This window comes from Helianthus annuus, chromosome 10 (genome assembly GCF_002127325.2).
Source record: "Helianthus annuus cultivar XRQ/B chromosome 10, HanXRQr2.0-SUNRISE, whole genome shotgun sequence".
NCBI lineage: Eukaryota > Viridiplantae > Streptophyta > Magnoliopsida > Asterales > Asteraceae > Helianthus > Helianthus annuus.
This window is the reverse complement of record NC_035442.2, coordinates 78,909,856-78,935,243: the sequence shown is the minus strand read 5'-3', so window position 1 is coordinate 78,935,243 and position 25,388 is coordinate 78,909,856. Positions and strand designations below refer to the sequence as shown.

At 37.5% G+C, this 25,388-nt stretch overlaps 1 protein-coding gene across 1 annotated transcript; it reads left to right on the top strand.

Moving 5' to 3' along the window:
• Nucleotides 1–24,134: 24,134 nt before the first annotated feature.
• Nucleotides 24,135–24,831, top strand: LOC110884869. The gene has a single exon (XM_022132570.2). The coding sequence runs from the start codon at nt 24,227–24,229 to the stop codon at nt 24,722–24,724; it is 498 nt and encodes a 165-aa protein (XP_021988262.1). The 5' UTR covers nt 24,135–24,226; the 3' UTR covers nt 24,725–24,831.
• Nucleotides 24,832–25,388: the final 557 nt, after the last annotated feature.

The window sequence follows — 25,388 nt, the reverse complement described above, 5'->3', positions numbered from 1 at the left end:
GGGGACTAGGTCAGTATTCAGCAGAAGTCCCGGAATAATACCCCAGATATCACTAAGCATAAAGACCTAGTATCTCAGAAAGAGGGATCTTTCAAACAAGATTTCTGGGGTTACCCATATATTCGAGAGATGTTACCCACGAATTAAGCAAGTTTGAAATTTAGGTTTATATCTCGTCACAGTCTATTAAATGTGCAAAAACCTACTGACACGTCATCAGTGAGACCGTTTATCACTATTTAACTCTCCAATTCTTTAGCATGCCGTGATTGTCCACTGATGTACTATCATTTTCTCTTTTATACAACAAAACTCATTTTTGATTTTATCATGTTTTTGACTTTTTCAAATTTTCTAATGTTTTTGGATTTTCTGTGAAATTTTTACTCCCCCTAAAATGCAAACACATTTTAGGAAATTTGAAAATAAACTGTACAAAAAAATGACCACTGATATCAATTCACTTCAAATTGCCATCCACTCGGCATAAACAATCAGAACTCCCCCTCACAACAAACCATTTTCTCATTTAGATTTCAAAACACTTAAGTTTGTTTTAATCAAAATGATTTTTCCGGAAAATGAGTTTGTTTTTACCACTTGTAGGTTTATCACTTGTTAAGTACGGGGATGTGGTTCATCATTTTGTTCATTTATTTATAATGTATAGTAAATCAAGTACAACTTAATGTCCCTGATTTACCATTTGCAATTAAGCAACCTCTGTACCACTTGAAGAAAACACACTACCGAATGTAGGAATATCACATCTACACAATCATTTTACCAATCAGGGTGCCGATTCCTGCTTCGCACTTCCAACCTAGAAGCTCCGGCGTAGTCCTTCAACCTGTAAAATTTTGACACTATCAACAACTTTCATACAACCTTTTTAAACATGAAAGGTGCCGATTCCTGATCCACAATTACAAACTTGGGATCTCCGGCAAGTCAAGAGTTTAATCAAACATAACATCCACCCAAGCCTGACCAGCCTTGGGTGATTTTGGAACACATCTGTCCCACCAACACTTTGATTTATAAAACTCTTTAGCACCCTTAACCTTCCTATCAACCATCTTCCCGAAAATGTGCTTGACTTTCCCGTTGAAAGCTTTCTCAACATCAAATTCTCCCTTATCAGCGAAGAATTGATTTGAGATCTCAACTTTTCCTACTTTCTTATTAAATTTTCCTTTGACAATGGAGGAAAATTCTCATCGTTCACTTCTGGAACAGAAACCACAACACTTTTCTCAACCGATGACTCCTCTGATTTTATGGAATCAGATTCATTGTCAGAACTACTTTCTGTTTTAACAACCCACTTTTGTTTGTTCAAATCACCTTTTCTTTTGTAAAAATGTTTTGAACTTTCACCTTTTTCAGAACTTGAATTTTTAAACAAATTACCAATTTTCACCAATTGTTCTTTTCTATCAACCCAAATCTTCTCCAAATTATAGTTAGAAGAAACTCCCTGTTTTTGGTAATTGGTCTTTGGACAATTCCAAGCTATGTGACCAATTTCTTGACATTTGAAACAGGTTCTTCTGTCAACTCTTTCAACAAACTTTCTCACATTCTTTTTTACTTCAGCAAGAAACTCTTGATTCGACTGCTTCCAGAATGGTTTCTTCTGTTCATCCTCTGAGCTTCCTCCTGAAACAAATTTTGTTTTTAGTTTATAAATTTTCTGATTTTTATAATTTTCTGACGAACTAAAACCAAGACCTTTCTTTTTGAGATTACCATTATGGTTTGGTTTCTTTTGGAAATTATAACCACAACCGTAACCCATTTTCTTGTTTACTCTTTGTTGAATTCTTGAAGCGTAAGATTTAGGTTTTGCAGAAAGATTTAAATTTTTTATTTCAGAAATATTAATTTCTGTTAATTTGAAAACCTTTTTGATCATTTCAGTTTTAACACTTCTTATTGGGAATTCCTCATCAGAATATAATTTGTCTGAATCATTCAATGTATATGCTACTTTGATTGATCCGTCATTCAAATTAGATTTTGATAACAGGAATTCTTTATTGTAAACCCTTTTAAGCGGTGAACTCGGACTCTTCTCAGACGAACTCGAACTATCTGACTTAGACTCCGACTTTAACTCTTCATCCATATCCAACACCTGATCGACAACTCTCTTTACTAACTCAGACTCATGATCAGTGTCAGACTCTGTGAATGTGACATCAATATTTTCTGGTAATTCATCAGTGATTTCAGACTTTAATTTGATGTTTAGAGCCTTGTCTACTTGTTCCTCGTTTGATTTCCTGGGGGAATAACTCTCAAAGATAGGAGGTGGACATCTGTTATACTTGACACTTTGTGGCTTACCAGTATCCTCTTCTTTTTCTTTCTTCTTCTTGAAATCTTCAAGACCTGCAACAGTAGGATAAACTCGATCAATCAGACAATCACAAGTAGTATAGCTCAAAAGTAATCGGTTAATCCTTTCACTTTCAATTTTCTCAATTTCCAGCTCCATCTTTAGTTTAGCACAATCTTCAATATAATCATTTATGACGCTTTGCTTTGTCATCAAAATTGCACTCATTTTGTCATTTGCTTTCTCAATTTCTACATTCGTTCTTTTCAACCCATCAATTGTCCTGTTCAGTACATCGTATGACTCTTTCACATACTTCACATCAGACAGTAAATCTTCCTTAATCTTTTCTAAATCAGCAATCTTTTTATCTTTTCTTTCACAAACTTTGCAAGACTCTGAACATTTCTCACAACGCTTCGTGACTTCAGCTACCTTTTCAACTATCTTTTCAACTTCGACAGTCTTTTCAACTTCAACAATCTTCTCGACTTCAACAATCTTCTCTATTTCAACAATCTTTTCAACAATTTTCTCAACTTCCACTAGTTTCTCGACTTCAACAATTTTCTCCACTACTTTCTCTATCTCAACAATCTTTTCTATTACATTCTCAGCAGTTGCTTCATCTTTTGTTTCTACAGCTTCAGTCTTCGCCTTTTCATCAGCAAGTAGCTTTGCTGCTTCTAGCTCTCTCTGCAATCGAGCAATCTTCTTCTGATTCAGCATCTTAACTTTATCTGCATAGAAAAAATTAAAACTGTCAGGATCAATACTTTTTCTACATTTGTTAAGATACTCTTCCTCATCATCCGTATCGACATCACTTCCAAGATCTTGAAATATCGGAATCCTTTTCTGACAATCCTCATTTTGACCCAGAATTCTGGTAACAAGTGCCACATCAGGACTAGTTCCACTAGGTATATACTTGTCCCAGCTAAATCCCTTTGCAACAACCTCATCACTTTGATCTATTATCCCAAAATAAGCTTTCCTATTAGCTTATTCAATCATTTTCCCATGAGCAGTTTTCTGATCTTTTTGCTGAGGTTGTTGATCGATCTGATGAAAAATTGATTTTTGATAATAATTGCTTTTATCTTGACCCCCTGTTGATTCTTGGTTTTTACACTCCCGTTTAAAATGGCCTTTTCCTTTACATCGGAAACAGGTAACCTTTGACTTGTCAAAACCAAGTGGAGAGGTAGCCATCCCTCGAAATTCATCTCTACCAGTAATCTGTTAAAATTTTTCAGCTCTCCTGCAGGCACTAGCTAAACACCACTTCACATCCATCAGCTCAAGCTCTTCGGCATCTATTTGGTCGTAATCTTCTTTTGTGAGCATTGGATTACCGATTCTTCCAGCAATCAAACTTTCATACGACTCTAACATGGCTACAAGAGATGCCATGTGTTGCTTAGCCACTTCAGGAGATAGATTTTGATCATTCTGAATAGTTAAAGTAACATTGCACTGCAGGTTACTTGGATTTTGCTTTTGGGGACTAGGTGTGTTGCTGTTTGGATCAAAGCTTGAGAACGATGTAGTATATCCACTACTTTGAGTTGTAGTACTTGCATTTGGACTTGCAGAACCATCAGCACTGAATGCAGTACTAATCTTTAGACTTTGATTGGGAGTGGCCTCAAACTTGTTCCCTCGATAGTACAGACTGACATCTTGCTTGGCATTTGGATTTGGCATAATAGCAATTTTCTGAATATCCAATTCTTGTTCTTCAATTTTCTGAATAAACTGAGCCAAGTTCATACTCTCAGTCTTCCTCATGAGTTTCACAATCATCAGATAAGTTCCCCACTTCTGTTGGGGTAAAGCTTCTGCTAACTTATCAACCCACTCATCATCATCTTTCTGAATATCCAATCTTCCCATTTCTAGAACCAGATGACAGTATCTATCTATGGTCTGCTTCGTGGTTTCATGATCAAATGCAGTAAACACGTCAAACGACTTCTTCAATAAGGCCTTTTTGTTTTTGATCATATCAGCACTCCCTCTGAATTTCTGAATTAAAGCCTCCTAGATTGATCTAGCTGTTCCGTTATGTTGAAGTAAGACAAAGATGTCTTCTTTAACTGCTTGCTGTAGAATGCTGATCATCATCTTTTCACTAGTATATTTCAACTTATCAGCTTCTGTAAAATCATTGAAACCCTTTTCCAACCCACGCTCATTCTTTGGTCTCTCATAGTCTTTCAACAGTGAACACCAAGCATCGAATCTATAGGCTTGAACCCAGTTCTCAAACCGGTTTTTCCATCCTTGAAAATCCTCAATATACATCAACTTTGGTGGTTTCTGATGAGTACCCGTTTCATTCTCACGGTATACAGTCTCAGCAGCAGTGACAGGTGCAACCGGTGTCGCAAAAGCATTGTAGAACTCTTCGGCCATGATTTGGTAGTACATTTTTCAAAAACAGTCAATTTCGAGTGAAATAGCAAGTGAAGCGAAATCAGATTCAACTTGGAGCGAAATCACAGATCTGACTTTTTGGAGCGAAATCTGATATGTGTTTTCTGGGCGAAATCAGCTTCTTGGTGTGACAGGAGCGAAATTAGATGTATGGTTCAGGAGCGAAATCCCAAATTTTGTGTCTGGAGCGAAATCAGGAAAACCACTCAAGCAAAATCAGACATCCTCGAGCGAAATCAGAAACCCTTGAGCGAAATTAGACTGTGTGTATACGAGCGAAATTACTTCAAGAGTCCATTTTTGCTATTTTTAGGTTGAATTTTGACGTGAAACTTTCAAGGGTTTGTCTATGTCCAATTTCAAACAGTCTGTGAAAATTTGGTCCGATTCTGACCGTGAAATCTTCCTAAACAGATAAAAGAAGGTGTAGAAGACAGAAAATGATGCTGTTTTGGCAAGAACTCCTCGTCCTGAGCTCTGATACCTCTTGTAGGATCGCGTGCTGACCCGAACGAGTCAATCGGAGGTATTCTAATCCATTTCAGGTGCGGAAAACAAGAAACGGACACGGAAAACAGCTTGTTCTACTAAATATTACCTTGTATATTGATTTCACAGTGATTACAAGTCAAACGGCACTTCGGCAGTAGTTCGGTACCGGAAACAAGACTTCTACCTATGATTTCGCTCAGCAGGTATATATAGGAATAGGGGTTTCACCCCTGATGACACAAGAAACACTAGGAGCGAAATCAGCAATATGCTGATTTCGCTTGAAACTGTCTCGGGCGAAATCACACACATCCTTAGGAGCGAAATCAGACCTGTTACAACCTAAAACTTGACATTTTCTCGTACAACGTGCCCTGATCTAACATTCTAAGTTTAAGACTCGATACAAGACGAAGTCGAAAGATGTATGCACCAACATCTTCTTTGCCTCCTCAGGCTTCTTCACATTCTTGGAACAGTTGGTTTTGATGTGTCCCTTTTCATTGCAACCGTAGCAGGTTGCATCCTTAATATTCCGGCACTCAACAGACTTGTGCCCCTTTTTCTTACAGATCCCACATGGTTTGGCTTGTGGGTCCCGATTGCACTTTCCAAAGTGCCTTTTGTGGCAAGTCTTGCACCTGGGCTTATCGCCCGATTGCCCTTTCTTGGAACCAGAGTTCCCTTTACCTTTCTTGTTTGATTGAGAAGACTGATCATCCTCTCTTTTCCTCTTCCCTTCTTCAGTAGTCTTCTTCGCCCGACTCCTCACAATATCCAACGTGAGGGACAATGATAGATCCACAGCGGATCTATAGGTGGTTGGCTTAGAAGCCTTAACATTCCCCTTAACTTCAGGGGCCAGACCACCAATAAAACGCGCGATACGTTTGGGCTCAGGGGTGACTAGATACGGTACAAGTCTTGACATGGAGTTGAAACTAGTCACATAGGATCTACAGTCCAGATCCTTCATCACAAGGGTGAAGAAAGAGTCTCTATATCCAATTTACCACTTATTCTCGGGAGTATATTTGAATATTTCGAAGCCTCAGTTTCGTTAAAAGGCCACTCAGAGGTCAGAATTGACATATTGACACTTTTAACCCTTGTAATTTATAATCTTCCGATTATTTTCACAAACGGCTTCTTATATCCAATTTATTACCCGTTTAAGAATTTTTTCTTCACGTGTGGTCATTCAGAGGCCCAAGTTTGGCATGTTGACACTTTTAGTCTTTTCGTTTGCATATTTTCGCTCTTTGTCAACTTTAGTCCCTTAAATTCAATCCTTCGCATATATAGAGTTTAGGACACGTGTCTATGTATAATTGGACACGTTTTTACGTGGTGTTACATTTCTGCATGATAATTAAGTGTTTAAATGCTGATTTTTGCTGAATTCAGCATTTTAAGTGAGTTTCAGGCACTTTCCGGCACTTAAACTATCTCTAGGAAGGCAGTTTTGTGATCCTTACTTTCCAACACACTATACTAGTGTAATACTTGGTTTCTGGCTCATTCTGTGTCTCAATACAATGTCTGTTTATGTACTGAACTCCGTCAGCATTTTTCTGATTTGTCTGATAACTGTGCTAACTGTGTTTCGTGCATCATTTGAATCAACAAAGTTTGCATGCAATAATGATATGTCATTTGCAATATATGATGCACATGTATGTATATGGTAGTAATCAGAAAGCAATTCAAATCATTAATTGTAATTTAGCACAGTTATTAAGCACTAATCATTGTTTAATAATTGTACGGATACCTGAAATTTTGACAGTTGTCACAAGTTAATGGTCCACGACGTCGGTCGCAACAAGCTTCAAGGGGTGTGAATGATCGCTTTAGACCGGTGGTCACCGAAAATGACTCACCAATTGTTCCTCCACCCCAAGGAATTAGGTCTTTTGAGTGTAAGCTGAACTACATCAACATCCTACCTCACTTCAATGGTAGGACAAATGACGAGCCATATACGCACTTGGCAGAATTCTCCGCTATTTGTAGTACGATAGGGGGCATGATTTCAAGATCGAGGAAGTGAAACTGAGACTATTTCAATTTTCACTAAAAGACAAGGCGAAGCAATGGTTCCTCACGCTTCCGGTAAATAGTATTCGTACATGGGCCGAGATGTAACGGGTTTTTCTTGACGAGTACTACTCAATAGCGAAGACCGATGACGCAAGAGATGAAATTCGGTCATTTCGCCAACTTCTGGGAGAATTGCTACATGAAGCTCTCATGCGGTTCAAAGAATTGGTTCGGAAATATCCTCACCATCAAATTCCAAGGTAGGAGTTATTGAAATGTTTCGTGAGAGGGTTGGATGCCGATGAGCACAAGTACTTGCTAACCGCAAGTAATGGCACTTTATTAAACAATCACGAAGAGGATGATTGGGATTTTCTGGAGAGGATGAGCAAAAATTTGAAGGCGGTTCCAATGGCGGATCAAGCCAAAAAGCATCTGGTTTCCCGATCTCTTCCAGATCTTGATTCAAGTGTCAAGGATCAAATTGCTACTTTAGAGCGGGAGTTGGCCCGTATGAAGAGAAAGGATGTGGGAGCGGTCCAATTTATGGTATGTGAGGAATGCGATGATATTGGTCACCGGACCGAGAATTGCCAAGTAGACATGACCCGATCCACCGTGGAGGTGAATCAAGTATATGGAGACCGGAAGCAATATGATACGAACTCCAATACTTACCACCCTGGGTTGAGGAACCATCCTAACTTTAGGTATGGTAATGCTTCCAACCAAATGAACCCGAATTTCCAACTGGGGAATCAAGGTGAGTCTTCGTACCAAAATCGCCAAGGCGGTAACTAAGGGGGTTATCAAAGAAACTACAATCAAGGCGGTAATGGGGGTGGCAATTCAAATTCTCAAACGGGTAGTGATGACTCATTGAACTCCAAGCTTGACGCAATCATGAGTGCTATTAGAGATTTAAACCAAGAAATCAAGATGGAGATGAAAAAGGAGTTTGAGGTGCGAGACAAGTCACACAAAGCGTTGGCAAAGCAAGTGGGTCAACTTGTGGAAGAAATGGCCCAAATGAGAGGAAGTGGAGGAAGACTCCCAAGTGACACTACGATGAACCCGAAGCATCAATGCTCAAGCACGGGCAATGTGAGGAATGTGCACATTAGCGTTGTAAGTCTTCTTTCAAATGATGAGGTTTGTAGTAGTAGTGAGAGTACTCCACCACCACAACTTGTTGATGGTGTAGTGGAGGATTGTAATGATGAAAGCGAACCTAAAATGAATTGCAACCTAAAATTGAAAAAAGGTAAGTTAAAAAATGAAAAAGATAAGTTAAAAAATGTTTTTTTGTGAAAATTGTTTAAATGAATTGCATGCTAGGGCCAATGACATGGGCGTGGAGTTTAATACCATCCCATATCTGTTGGCTCTCTTAAAACCAATTAAGGCATCAGCATTGGAAAAACAAACCCCACCAAAGGATGAGAGGTGGGAAAACTTTAAACAAGCAAAAATCAATTTACCATTGCTTGATGCCATAATTAAGGTTCCTACTCATGTTGAATGTTTGAAAGAGTTAAGCATCGAAATGGCACAACAAACTACCTGAACCGGTTCATTTGATATCTCATGTTAGTGTCATTTTATCGAGTGCGCTCCCCCAAAAAGCTCAAGATCCGGGAGATCCACTTATTCCAATCCAAATTGGAACATTCAAAATTAAGAGGGCGCTCCTAGATCTTGGAGCTTGTGTGAGCATCTTGCCCAGGAGTTTGTACGACCAATATGATTTTGGTCCGTTGAAAAAGTTTGACACCCTCGTGGTGTTGGCCGATCAGACTCCCACGCATCCAAGGGGGATGGTGGAAGATGTGATTGTGAAGGTGAATGATTGCTACTACCCAGTAGATTTTTTGGTAGTAGACTATGTTGGGTGTGTTGAGGACACACAAACGATAGTCATATTTGGTAGACCGTTCCTTGCAACAACTAATGCCATAACAAACTGTGCAACGGGAACGGTGAGCATGAAGTTTGGGGACCGGGAATTGATTTTGAAAGTTTTCCCTAAGTTTACTAACCCACTCAGTGAGGGTAATTGTCCTAAGAAGGACATGAATTCAAACAAAAAAGTATGTGCTAGGGTTGGTAGTTTTGGAGAATCAAAGAAGAAACCGGTCAAGAAGAAGAAGAAGGCGAAAAAGTCGCCCCAAGAAAAGAGGGAAGAAGAGAAGCTGAGAAAGTTTGGCCCGTTTGGAAACAGATGGTATGAATCACCGTTGGTGATTTCGATGAGTTTGGGGGCGACAAGCACGCCATTCGACTACCATGAGGTGGTAAGTTAATTGTTGTTGTATACTTTGTATAGTTCTTTTTACTTTATCTCTGTAGCTTAGTTGCTTTGTTGTACATTTCCATTCCGTACATCTACTTGAGAAAATATGTCATCTGGAAGTGCCATAATCAAGAGTGATTTGGCCCTTTCATCAATTACACAGATGGACCCTATGGTTTATAGCTAGTTTCCCCTTTGGGTACTAACTTTTTTAACAGGTTTGAGGCTTGTGATTATCAGTTTGTAACGAGTTTGGGTATTAACACTAACTTTTGTTAATTTTTCTGTTAAATTTGAGTGGAATGACTAAAATACCCTTTTGTAACTACAAGGACCATTTGTATAATAAATCATTGATTAATTATAGGCACCATTTTTGTAAATTCCTAATTTAAAAAAAAAACAAAAGGGACCATGATCAAATGATTCAAATCCATTTCTACTGAACTTAATGAAGTGAGATCAAGTTCGTTTGGTTAAGGAAGGCTCGTGTTTTCAGCCTCCAACATGAAAACCATTGATGACATAGTTAGCCTTTGAACCGCTGATGATTGTACGCATAACATTGCCACATGGATGCATTGCAGTGCTTCGGTTCTATTACAAGAATCTAGAATCAACGGGTCGATTAGTTCCTCGGGTTTCCCTTCCTTCCATAGCTTCCATGCTTAAATAGGTAACAAATGTTTAAACAATCAAACAAGATGGAAAATTCTAGAGACGAGTACCAAAAATTAACCTTTTTGAGTTTTACCTACGTATCTAACATGTCCATTTTGTCACCTCGATGTATAAAAAGACTGCATAGAATGGTAAAAAATTTAACCTGTGTTTTTAGATTTTACCTCTTAACGGGTTAAATGGATAAAAAAAAAGATAAATCCTGTTAATAAAACGGGTCCTAGAGACAGTCCATCTATTCCTAATTTCGTTTTTCTTCTCTACCATGACGAATCAATTGATTTAATGTAGGCATCACGCTCTTGACTTTTGTCCTTCCCCCCCGTGAATTGTGTGAAAGTAGGATACTCCAAATTCGGGAGTCAAAAAGTTTTATAAAACGTTCTCGGGCAGTCTTCGTGCCATATTTTCTATCAGGTTCCCCTCGATTCATCAAGAAAAAAGATAACGAGTGAGTAACGTGTAAGAACCTGCCCTTGGGAGGGGAATAACAGCTGGAAACGGCTGCTAATACCAACTTTGTTGAAAAGGGAACAGACAAAAATGACCCAAACTTTATTTATATAATTATAACCTTTTGAATCGTTTTATTTACAAAAATAATTTAATATTTAAATTATATACTTTTCTTTAAGGAAAATTTCAAAGAAAAAAAAAAGAAAAATGGATTAAGAAATTTGTCACACCAGAAAACATATGAAATTTGCCTTTAAATGAAATTCAAAAGGAAATGAAACAAATACTTGTATGCAGGTCAACCAAATCGTTTTAATCCAAACCCATTTCTAATTCTAATTGTTTAAACCCGAACCAGTTTCATTTCTAGTCTGAAAAGACAACTTCAAATTAGAATACTAAACAAGATTTCCCGATGTATCCATGGTGGCCAACAGGGACCCTTTTGTTTTTATTTAAATTAAGAATTTACAAAAATGGTCCCTGTAATTAATCAATAATTTATTATACAAATAGTCATTGTAGTTACAATTCCACTCAAATTTAACAGAAAAATTAATAAAAGTTAGTGTTAATACTCAAACTTGTTACAAACTGATAATCACAAGACTCAAACCTGTTAAAAAAAAGTTAGTACTCAAATACAAAACTAGCTATAAACCACAGGATTCATCTGTGTAATTAACTATTTTTTCAATTTGAATTATTACTAATATAGCACCTTAACTTTCAACAAACTTAAAAGCGTAAACTGCTATTTTGGTCCCTGAGGTTTTGTTACTTTTGCCACTTTAGTCCAAAACTCAAACCTTTTGCATCTGGGTCCCTGTGGTTTCAGTTTTATTGCCATTTTGGTCCAAAAATGAAATCAAGTCATACTTGTCTTATAAAATCCTGCAATTTTGTCATTTTCCTCAGGGGCAAATCAGGTCATATTTGTCTTATAAAATATGGTATTTATTTATAAAAAAGAAATGATCATTTTGCCCCTGCAGAAAATGACAAAATAACAGGATTTTATAAGACAAATATGACCTGTGTCACACCCCGAAAAAACAGAGCTGGCGTGACTGGACCGGTATCTTCATTGCACAGCGGAAGCAAACAAGCTAAGATTTTTAAACAGTGAACGCCCGCTAGGTACTTGAATTCCCATGGGTTCTCCTATTCCAACCGTTCCATAGTTTTGAAAATGCAACCTGAGAAAGAACATGCGAAAAAGTCAACATAAAATTGAGCGAGTTCATAGTTTGTTTTGAAAAGATTTAAAATAAATCTTTTTGATAACCGGTTTTAAAGTTGCTGAGAAAATATAGTAAAATCATTTTCTTGGCATGATATATGAAAACTGTGAGTCTAGCCCACGAGAGTCTTTGTGCATTGCACGAGAGAGAATGGGCCGAGCCCAAACGAACCTTTGTAAGCAGGATCAGCGTGTCCTCTTACTTAGGTATAGTTTGAAAAACGTTACCAAAGTTTGTAAATCCATGTATTTGTGAGTTTACTTCAAATGAATCTTAAAAACATTTGAAAATCTGAGTATTAAAACTGGTATGTAAGCGTCTATGAACAGATCATTAATGTTTTGCAAGGACATTAATATGTGTGGCGACATAGGAAGCACTCAACCCTAGCGGATTTCCCCCGGTCCACCCGGTTAGAACAACAAAAGCACTACATGGACCACACAAGGACCCAAGAGTGGGGCTCGCTACACCCGATAGATCTACCACTTTTGCCCTCGGTCTTATACAAGATTAATGGCACTTAAGAGAGATTACTATTCGCTCACATGATCTAACAGTTCATTCCCTAGCTTAACCATACCCTAGTTAACGTATAATGTGAGAGTTATTCATGTCCTTGGGCCTCTGCCCATGTCCTTGGGCCTTTGCCCACGCCATTCGTGTTATTAAAACTCATGCATGTTTCGAAAAACACTAATGTTTTTATAAACCGGTATGTTTAGCATAATCTTTTCGTAAACCATTCGAGTTTGTTAAAATCATGTCGCAAAATGGTTTATAAATATGCAATATTCATTTATCGAAACCTTGTGTGATTTTGCAAAACTTGCATGTCTTTCCACCCCCGAAAACATTTTATAAAAATGTAAAACAGTAAAAAGTGGGGGTTATGAACTCACCTTGACATTCCTGTGCAAAGCTAGCTTAACGTGATTTCGTGGTGTCGTTCCAAAAATGTGAACTTGCTAGCATGCATCCTACGACATTCCTACCAAAGAATACTTATAAGTTTCTAAATAAACGACGTAGTTAAACTACGTGTCCGAGCTCTACCGAGTCATAAATAAGACGACTCTACGGAGGTGCTACTACTTTGATTTGAAATAACCGAACTTTGGTTATTTGATCCCATTGATAATTAAGATCAAACTAATTTTCGAAAACAACTTAGTTTTCGAATCGTTTAGAAATTATATACATTTATGTATATAATCATATATATAAGTGTGTGTGTGTGTGTGTGTGTGAAGCCGTGTTAATCGTCGCTAATAGAAGGCGTAAAAGAAATGATATGTATTCGAAATATCGTATATGATACGGTAATATACCGTTGTAGTTTTCGTAGGATGGAAATAAATAAATATATATATATATACGTATATACATATATTCGAAAACTCGACGTTTGAAATGAATATAATCGACTATACTCCTTTTATAAAAATAGATTCGTATTCTAGACGATTGAAATAAATATAATTAATTATACTTATTTTGTATAATTTTCGAATATTAAACGGTTGAAGTATATAAATCTCGAATTTCGTCGTTTGAAATAAATATAAAATGTTACATTTATTTTTATAAAAGTATATGAGTTAAAGACATTGGAAATAAATATAAACAATTATATTTATCTTATAAACATTATACAAGGAACGATGTTTGAAATAAATATAGATAATTAAATTTGTTTTACAAAAGTTTTCGAGTTATCGTTGACTTGTAATTCGTGTTTTGTCGAAGTGTCGTAAATTCGTTTTACAAACAATAAAACGTCGCCAAAGTTTAATGTACCTTTATATTCGTTTTGCAAACTTAGATAATTGTCGTTCTTAGAATAAAATATGTTTCGTGTTACGGGTTTTTAACAAAAATCGGGCAGAGTTTCCTCTGTTTTTCGACTACCCCGACAGTAAAAGTCGTCGTATTTTGTCAAAATTCAACAATAATCCAAATCAATTCAACATATACTAAAGTTTTATCAAATACGATAAAATAAAACATAACTAATCACTAACGGTATCGGTCGAGCTCGGTTTCGCGTTTAACTATATAAAATATAACGAAACTATTTCGCTACGCTTTAACTTTACCGGGTCCTTCGTGTTGACTATCGTTGACCTGTTGACCGAGTTGACTCGGTTTGACCGGGTCAACCGAGTTGGACCACACAAAAACAAGTCCGAACCAAAACTCGAACTCACTTGACCGAATCTTGAACAGGAGCTGAGGTTGACCGCACTCCAAACCAATCTGATCCGCTGAACTATAACTGGAACTGCAAGACCCGAGGTAAAACTCGAAACAAAATAAAATTGCATATCATTCGAAGAAGCAAGCTGAACTGAACCTGACCTGAACTGTGCTAACCATCGGACTGCGACTCTGACCACCGCCACGCCACCGTCGACGACGGCCACCACCATCATCGTCAACACCAACACAACCGGAGCCACTGGTCCGTTGCCGTCGAGAACCACTGTCACCGGCTCGGTTGCCGTCACCGCAGCGGCGGCGCTGCCCCCTTCTTCCTCCGATTTCTCCTTCTCTCTCTCAGTCTATCTCTCTCTTCGTCTCTCACTTCTCGTCCCGGTTCTGCTGCTACGTTGCCGCCATGTGCGGCTCCCTCTTCTTTCATCGGAGTTGCACACGCGATGGGGGGGGTATAACGGAAGGGTGGTGCCCGTCGGATCATCACGGAGCCGGAACTCCGACACAGGCGGCCGGATTATCAACAGAGAAGAAGAGGGGATGCTTGGTTTGAGACCTGATTGTGGGAATGTGAAGACTGGATAACTGATTGTTGATTTTGATAAGGTTTTCAAAGAATCCCTATACAATTCTTGTCTGTGTGTGTGCTCAGATATAGATGTGTAGAGAATCAAGGAAGATGGGAGAAAAGGGCAGATCTTGTGGTGTGCGGATGTATACGAAGGAGTTTAGGGTTTTGCTTTCTAATTTATAGTTAGGTTAAGTATGGATTTTAGTGGGCTTGGGCCTTAGGCCCACAAACCCGCTTCTCGTGTGGCCCGATACATCTACGAAGCCCATTTTCGAACACGATCGTAGAAAAATGTATTAGAATATTATTTTAGGGTCGAATGTACTTATAATTTACGTTATAAGTCATTAATAGGCGCGTATACTCGTCAGTCGCGTTAAATCCTGTAAACTGAGTAGTTCGTCGTTTTAAATCTGTTTTTCGATCTGTTGTCAACTGCGAGCATTAGAATTCGAAAGCAAAGCTAAATATATTAAAATATTTCAGTTTTCAAGTTAACACGCGTGTCTGATGCTTCTGTTTCGTTGTCGATGCGTTCTTACTATCACGTTTTTCGTTCACGTTCGCATTTTATGACGTTTGGAAGCACGACAATTTCGCAAAACCACAATCACATGTATAATTTATATGTATAAACTTCGTATTTGGTAACGTTGTCAATATTTTGTACGGTGTCAGTTTGTTATCATTTATCATTTCGCAGATTTCTCTAGAAATCGCCATACGCGCACTGTAGCGTCAGATAAGCGCTCCTAGGCATTCCAAAAGCCTAATTAAGTTAATTCGTGCCTTAAACACTACTTGTTATCTGCTTAAACGTTTGTTAATCTCATAATTAAAAGGCGTTAATTACCGGTTGTCACATTCTCCCCCTGTTGCAGAAATTTCGTCCTCGAAATTTAGAGTATGTTGTCTCCTCAGAGTTGTGACGTTCCTAGGTAAGTCCGAATAATACCAAAGTGAATGACCGCGTAATCAAGTCAAGACTTATTCAGATTACGTGAGTGAAAGGACATTTTGCATTAATAAGAACCCAACGGTTCAACTGAGTTTGTTCCAGAAATCGATGTCGAGTAAACGAAGCATAGTGAGACTGTTACCAATGTGACCAAGTTTACGGGGTTAAACAAAAGAGGAAATTCAACCAATGGAATTCCAAATGAACGTTCACAACTGCAATCAATTTTTGAAACAATAGAATTCACTGCCAACAGAAACTGGTGTTGGTTGTTGTATAAATGAAACTCGAATTCAACAAACTCAAATAGATAGAATCATAAAAACGACTTATCAACCATCGAACCATTAAATGAATAAAATCAACGTGTTGCAAGGATACACCGAAATGAAATACAACCAAACTTGGTGTATCATCATCTTAATACATAGTTGCATTAAGACCATTTAAATGATGAGTCAAACAAAGAGCATACGTAGTTTCGCATGAGCGGCTGATTGTGATTAGCACAAGCTACAAGTTTATACCGACGCCACAAGGTGTCGTAGTGAATGAAACAATTCAACAATAGCGGTGATCGAACAAATATCACATGTGTTTTGCATGAAACGCTCGATTATGATTAGCCCAAGCTACTAGTTTATACCGACACCACAAGGTGTCGTAGTGATTTGAAATAATTCAATAATAGCGGTGATCGAACAAGTATCACCGGTGTTTTGGAAAACAAGTGAGAAGTTCAACGAAGTAAATCTGAATATTTGTTTCAAACAATTCTCATAGGATTTTCAACCGAAGATGAAATAAATAAATAATGTTTTTCGATCGTAAATGAAAGAGCGATAAATATCACAAAATGTTTGATCGATGAAAGAACCGTTAGGAGGTACACCAGAATCTATAACATGAATTTGTGTACCATTATCTTAACACACGATTGTATTAAGACTACTTTAATATGATAAACCAATAAAGCGGATTTAGTATCAATAAACAAATAAATAAATAATTAAATCCGTACATGATGCGAGCAACGAGATTAGCACAAGCTTCAAATTTGTGAGAACGTCACCACAAGGTGATCGTGATCAAGGAAATGATTCAATGAAGTCGAAGACCAAACAAGCATGTTATGGTTCAAAGCAAATGAAGTGCTTGTTGGGATTATTTCGAATATGATGGCCTCAATCCATCATATGGAATCTCGAATCGAATATATATTACGAGCAAGTTCAATCAATTGAACTTGGTTGAAACATAATCCAACAATGAATTCATGTATCAATAAGAAAGTTTCGACATGGCCACAACGAAAAACCATGTATGTAGCTTGAAAAGGAAAAGAGTTTCAACAAGTTTCGTTGACTCGACATCAAGAAGTCTAACGCTTTGCAACAATGAAATCATCCAAATCACAATGCAATAATCGACATAGCGAAACAATATTGATCGTTGATAAAGCAACAATTTCGAGTGAAGCCACATGCTTAACAAACAACGCATGTGTAACATATGAATTCGTCAATAATGAAGCAAATGAGTATTCGCTACTATGAAAGAAAATTTTCGTGATGCAAGGATCATTAGGGGGAGTAGAAATGCGAAAATCTACTCGTTATATGCGAAAGTCAGAATTTCAATACAAGTAGTTTAAGGACTTTACCTGGAACTTCGTGTGATGGTCGGTTGTTAGGTGACATTACCATGGAATGTCGAACATAGCGTATTCGCCATTAATGAAGTAGGGGGAATGCGAAGACACGTGACTTCTTGTGCAGCACCAATAGTTGCGAGTCTCTTTAGACTAAGTATCGATCGTTGCGAAATCTTGTTTAAACGTACCTCAGCGTGTTTGGTGTCGTTTGCAGGATCACGTGGTAATTTGCCGCATTTCGATCAGTAATTCTCTCGCTGACAGAATTAACATCATTGTTGTCGTGCCCAAGTGTGTTTTCCCCAAGGCCTTGCCTCGAAAATCGTGTGTGATGTACTTCGACATCCGCTGACGTATAGTTTATGTTTCACATATAGTTGCGCAATAGCGTTCCGTTCCACGTAGATTACCTGCTCGGGTAAGTGAAATAGCATAGAAGGCATAATATAATGGTATTTGCTCGAGTAGTCACGGTTTCTAAGGGAGGACCTTTAATGAGTTTCGACATAAGTTTCCAAAGGTCCTAAATGCATGTTATCAAACTCTCAAATTTTGCTTTCTGTATGTATTTGTTTGTGTATCGTGTATTAAACACAGCACTCGTGTATGTTTAAAAACCAAAATGTTGACTCATTGTTTTCGGCAACGGTTGGAACCCATATTCGAGTCTTAGGCGTTCTGTCTGTGTTCAATTCTTGATATCTAAGTCCCCAGAGGATAGTGAGGTTAAAGCCTAGTTATCTCTACAGAAACCTAATTCGCTGAAACCTAATGCTCTGATACCAATCTGTCACACCCCGAAAAAACAGAGCTGGCGTGACTGGACCGGTATCTTCATTGCACAACGGAAGCAAACAAGCTAAGATTTTTAAACAGTGAACGCCCGCTAGGTACTTGAATTCCCATGGGTTCTCCTATTCCAACCGTTCCATAGTTTTGAAAATGCAACCTGAGAAAGAACATGCGAAAAAGTCAACATAAAGTTGAGCGAGTTCATAGTTTGTTTTGAAAAGATTTAAAATAAATCTTTTTGATAACCGGTTTTAAAGTTGCTGAGAAAATATAGTAAAATCATTTTCTTGGCATGATATATGAAAACTGTGAGTCTAGCCCACGAGAGTCTTTGTGCATTGCACGAGAGAGAATGGGCCGAGCCCAAACGAACCTTTGTAAGCAGGATCAGCGTGTCCTCTTACTTAGGTATAGTTTGAAAAACGTTACCAAAGTTTGTAAATCCATGTATTTGTGAGTTTACTTCAAACGAATCTTAAAAACATTTGAAAATCTGAGTATTAAAACTGGTATGTAAGCATCTATGAACAGATCATTAATGTTTTGCAAGGACATTAATATGTGTGGCGACATAGGAAGCACTCAACCCTAGCGGATTTCCCCCGGTCCACCCGGTTAGAACAACAAAAGCACTACATGGGCCACACAAGGACCCAAGAGTGGGGCTCGCTACACCCGATAGATCTACCACTTTTGCCCTCGGTCTTATACAAGATTAATGGCACTTAAGAGAGATTACTATTCGCTCACATGATCTAACAGTTCATTCCCTAGCTTAACCATACCCTAGTTAACGTATAATGTAAGAGTTATTCATGTCCTTGGGCCTCTGCCCATGTCCTTGGGCCTTTGCCCACGCCATTCGTGTTATTAAAACTCATGCATGTTTCGAAAAACACTAATGTTTTTATAAACCGGTATGTTTAGCATAATCTTTTCGTAAACCATTCGAGTTTGTTAAAATCATGTCGCAAAATGGTTTATAAATATGCAATATTCATTTATCGAAACCTTGTGTGATTTTGCAAAACTTGCATGTCTTTCCACCCCCGAAAACATTTTATAAAAATGTAAAACAGTAAAAAGTGGGGGTTATGAACTCACCTTGACATTCCTGTGCAAAGCTAGCTTAACGTGATTTCGTGGTGTCGTTCCAAAAATGTGAACTTGCTAGCATGCATCCTACGACATTCCTACCAAAGAATACTTATAAGTTTCTAAATAAACGACGTAGTTAAACTACGTGTCCGAGCTCTACCGAGTCATAAATAAGACGACTCTACGGAGGTGCTACTACTTTGATTTGAAATAACCGAACTTCGGTTATTTGATCCCATTGATAATTAAGATCAAACTAATTTTCGAAAACAACTTAGTTTTCGAATCGTTTAGAAATTATATACATTTATGTATATAATCATATATATAAGTGTGTGTGTGTGTGTGTGTGAAGCCGTGTTAATCGTCGCTAATAGAAGGCGTAAATGAAATGATATGTATTCGAAATATCGTATATGATACGGTAATATACCGTTGTAGTTTTCGTAGGATGGAAATAAATAAATATATATATATATATATATATATATATATATATATATATATATATATATATACGTATATACATATATTCGAAAACTCGACGTTTGAAATGAATATAATCGACTATACTCCTTTTATGAAAATAGATTCGTATTCTAGACGATTGAAATAAATATAATTAATTATACTTATTTTGTATAATTTTCGAATATTAAACGGTTGAAGTATATAAATCTCGAATTTCGTCGTTTGAAATAAATAAAAAATGTTACATTTATTTTTATAAAAGTATATGAGTTAAAGACATTGGAAATAAATATAAACAATTATATTTATTTTATAAACATTATACAAGGAACGATGTTTGAAATAAATATAGATAATTAAATTTGTTTTACAAAAGTTTTCGAGTTATCGTTGACTTGTAATTCGTGTTTTGTCGAAGTGTCGTAAATTCGTTTTACAAACAATAAAACGTCGCCAAAGTTTAATGTACCTTTATATTCGTTTTGCAAACTTAGATAATTGTCGTTCTTAGAATAAAATATGTTTCGTGTTACGGGTTTTTAACAAAAATCGGGCAGAGTTTCCTCCGTTTTTCGACTACCCCGACAGTAAAAGTCGTCGTATTTTGTCAAAATTCAACAATAATCCAAATCAATTCAACATATACTAAAATTTTATCAAATACGATAAAATAAAACATAACTAATCACTAACGGTATCGGTCGAGCTCGGTTTCGCGTTTAACTATATAAAATATAACGAAACTATTTCGCTACGCTTTAACTTTACCGGGTCCTTCGTGTTGACTGTCGTTGACCTGTTGACCGAGTTGACTCGGTTTGACCGGGTCAACCGAGTTGGACCACACAAAAACAAGTCCGAACCAAAACTCGAACTCACTTGACCGAATCTTGAACAGGAGCTGAGGTTGACCGCACTCCAAACCAATCTGATCCGCTGAACTATAACTGGAACTGCAAGACCCGAGGTAAAACTCGAAACAAAATAAAATTGCATATCATTCTAAGAAGCAAGCTGAACTGAACCTGACCTGAACTGTGCTAACCATCGGACTGCGACTCTGACCACCGCCACGCCACCGTCGACGACGGCCACCACCATCATCGTCAACACCAACACAACCGGAGCCACTGGTCCGTTGCCGTCGAGAACCACTGTCACCGGCTCGGTTGCCGTCGCCGCAGCGGCGGCGCTGCCCCCTTCTTCCTCCGATTTCTCCTTCTCTCTCACAGTCTATCTCTCTCTTCGTCTCTCACTTCTCGTCCCGGTTCTGCTGCTACGTTGCCGCCATGTGCGGCTCCCTCTTCTTTCATCGGAGTTGCACACGCGATGGGGGGGGGGGTATAACGGAAGGGTGGTGCCCGTCGGATCATCACGGAGCCGGAACTCCGACACCGGCGGCCGGATTATCAACAGAGAAGAAGAGGGGATGCTTGGTTTGAGACCTGATTGTGGGAATGTGAAGACTGGATAACTGATTGTTGATTTTGATAAGGTTTTCAAAGAATCCCTATACAATTCTTGTCTGTGTGTGTGCTCAGATATAGATGTGTAGAGAATCAAGGAAGATGGGAGAAAAGGGCAGATCTTGTGGTGTGCGGATGTATACGAAGGAGTTTAGGGTTTTGCTTTCTAATTTATAGTTAGGTTAAGTATGGATTTTAGTGGGCTTGGGCCTCAGGCCCACAAACCCGCTTCTCGTGTGGCCCGATACATCTACGAAGCCCATTTTCGAACACGATCGTAGAAAAATGTATTAGAATATTATTTTAGGGTCGAATGTACTTATAATTTACGTTATAAGTCATTAATAGGCGCGTATACTCGTCAGTCGCGTTAAATCCCGTAAACTGAGTAGTTCGTCGTTTTAAATCTGTTTTTCGATCTGTTGTCAACTGCGAGCATTAGAATTCGAAAGCAAAGCTAAATATATTAAAATATTTCAGTTTTCAAGTTAACACGAGTGTCTGATGCTTCTGTTTCGTTGTCGATGCGTTCTTACTATCACGTTTTTCGTTCACGTTCGCATTTTATGACGTTTGGAAGCACGACAATTTCGCAAAACCACAATCACATGTATAATTTATATGTATAAACTTCGTATTTGGTAACGTTGTCAATATTTTGTACGGTGTCAGTTTGTTATCATTTATCATTTCGCAGATTTCTCTAGAAATCGCCATACGCGCACTGTAGCGTCAGATAAGCGCTCCTAGGCATTCCAAAAGCCTAATTAAGTTAATTCGTGCCTTAAACACTACTTGTTATCTGCTTAAACGTTTGTTAATCTCATAATTAAAAGGCGTTAATTACCGGTTGTCACAACCTAATTTCATTTTTGGACCAAAATGACAATAAAACTGAAACCACAGAGACCCAGATGCAAAAAGTTTGAGTTTTAGACTAAAGTGGCAAAATTAACCAAACCACAGAGACCAAAATGGCAGTTTACTCAACTTAAAATATACCTTTAGCTTTTATACATTAAAGTTTGACCAAAACTTTTAGCCCCTAAACTTTCAACAGAGTTATAATATACATTTAACTTTTTATACTTTGAAGTTTGACCACAATTTATCTCTTATTCTGAGCTAAATGTTATAGACAACGTAACGTTTTCTTAACTTTTGAATATACCTCTTCGACGTGTTTTTACCACATTTTCATTTTGGAATTGCCTCATTAAAAACATATACGTGCAATATCCTTACTGCAACGCACATGTAATAATATATTAATAATGTCAACATTATTTATGGGATTACATTTTTCTTGTATTTTAGACAATTGAAAAAGAAAGAGAGAACAAGATGAAACTTTAGAATATATTTTGGTTTAGATGCCATTGTTGATTTATCATATGGGCTTTTGATATTTAAACAATCAATTTGTTACGTGCTTAAAGCCATCGGAGTAGCGCATCCAAAATTAGAAAAATAATTAAACTAGCCACTAGGACACATTAGAAAAGTCTAGCTACTAGAAGTCATGGCTGACAATTTGGCCAAATATTAAAGTCCAACCAAACCAAAACTATTCTAATTGCCCTCGTGCTTCTGTCATCAATACATTAAGAGTTCAATCTCGTGTACTTCAAGACTTTATTTCGTCTAAATTTGATAAGTTGACATTTTTTTATCATTCGTAAAAATGGAGGTGTCGTAATTTAAAGATAAATTGTAATAGACCACCCGTAATGGTATGGGGATTGGGCCTCTTTTTGCCCTAATCCACGTCCAAAAACGCCCTAGCACCGCCCTCTAGGCGTGGTTTTTCTTTTTTGCGTTTTGACGTGTTTTAAAAACGCCGGGTTAAAATGAAATTGGCCAATCAAAATGGAGAGAAGTGGTTTTAATAGGACATTATACCACTACACTCATTTTAAATTCAAGCCCCAAATATCCCTTTACTGACTAGGTGGTCACGTGTCACTTGATACCCAAATATAGAGATTTTTTTCACTCACCACTACACATAATCTTACCATAAAATATACAAATTAGTGTGGCACATGGCAGCTAATCCTCTTCAGTTGAACACGTGTTATTGTTAAAAACCTATCCTCATTAATATATGATATTGATCACAGTTATCTTTTTTAGAAATTGTTAAACAATGAGCGGAGTGAGTGGCGCCCCCCTTATTAGACATAAAAGTCGCTCATCCAACTCATCGTTATTATCTCTAATTAATTCACACACCCCACTCACACGTTATCATTTTCTTCCTTACCTCTTTTTCGAACCATGACGTTAGCTTATTATTACACGGATCCCTCCTTCGATGTCCTCATGGTACAATTATCATGTATGCTTACCAAATCGGGTTCTTGTTTCATCATGTTATTGACTTAACTGTAATTTCTTTTAACACATAAAGATAGTCCCTCATAATACATCAAAGTAGCCAGAAACCCATCACAAGTTTGAGTATATGTGATCATTAGCTATGTGACACGGACATTATTTGCCTTAAACATATACTTGTGTAACATAAAACTTTAATTCATCAATATCATAACTAAAGTATTTATTTCTAACACAAATACATTTTTTTACCTTTGAGACCTACAATATTTTTTCAAAAAAATATTAGCATACTATTAGAAACAAGAGTCGCTGGAAGAAGAAAAAAAAGGCTAAAAAGTAAAAATATACATTCCCAAAAAGAATAAAAAAAAAATAAGTTTTTAATATATATTTAGATCTAAGCCATAATAATAATATATTATTCTTTCTTTATCTTTCAAACCCAATCCGTTAAGATTAAAATAAAAAACAAAAATATCGTGTTTTCCTGACACGAAACAGTCAAACCAAAACCACAGGTGAGACTTCACATTTCAAACCGCTCACCACCTATGACCTATAAACTAATCTCAGCCCCTACACACACATATATTTCTGTTTATTTCATTCACAACATTCACAATCATCATTACACATATTTCTGTTTATTTCAATCACAAAAATGAGACCCAACCAAAAGAACATGGTAATCAGAATCATCACAACACCATTTAGAGCCATCCGCAAAGCCAAAGATTTCTACATCCGGAGCATCACGGACTGCGCCAACCACACCAACTACGGTGTGGCCGCAGCGAGCCTCGGGAACCCTATGTCCCGAAACTCCAGCACGAGCTCATTTGGCTCCAGCAACGCTGCAGCCGAAGATCTCCGGGAGCTCATCAGAGCCAACTCCACCACGCGTAATGATCTTGACATTACCCGAGCTGACCTGGAGTTGTACATAAAGCAACACGTGGCGACCGCAAAGGGGTCTAGGAGGGTGCCTAGGAGTGTGAGTGTTGGGATGGGGAGGATTGATGAAGAGGCTCCGGTTTCGAGTTTTGGTGATGATGCGGATTTGGGTCGGAAGGTAAAGAGTGATCATTTGATGTTTCCTAGGAGTAGGTCTCATGCCGTCACAAATAGTGACCACAAGTTTACTAGATTTTCATTTTAGTTTAATATCTTTCTTTCCTTTGGTTGTTTGTTTTAATATCATCGAGTTTCATTTTGAGTTTGTGTAACTTGTTACTTAATTAATATATATTGATATTGATTTGATGATGGTTACTACCCAACATAATTAGCCTTCCAACCAACAGCTTAAATGGATATCTCTTCATCATGTTCTTCCGTGCGGTTCTTCTTCCCACTCATTTCTGTCTTTTGAATTAATCAGCCAAGGCGGGCGGGAGTGTTGAAGATGGTCGGTCTAATGTGTGCAACATGGAATGGAATTAAAGGATAAGACGGATTTTTCACTCTTCGTCATGTCATGTCATGTCCTTCCCACTCTTTCGAAATCAGGGATCGTTGAAGATGGTCTAATGTGCACAACGTGGAATAATTTAAGTTTGGTTACTAATTTTCAACTTAATTCATTATGTTTGATGACTTCTCAATACATCAAGTTGGAATTCACCTAAGGTAAGGGTGTCCAGTTGCAGCATCATTTATTTGACTAATAAATAGTCACCAACCTATTACATTTTGATCAATTAAAAGAATAATTAAATTAAAGGTAGATTCAAATTCCACAGTCATGTTCTCATTTCAATTTGTTTAAATGGTAATTTAGGTTGATTATATGTATAGTACTTTATTAAAACTAATTCAACCTA

Excerpts from the sequence above, each read along its gene's own strand:
- LOC110884869 (XM_022132570.2), top strand. The coding sequence starts at position 24,227 with ATGAGACCCAACCAAAAGAACATGGTAATCAGAATCATCACAACACCA.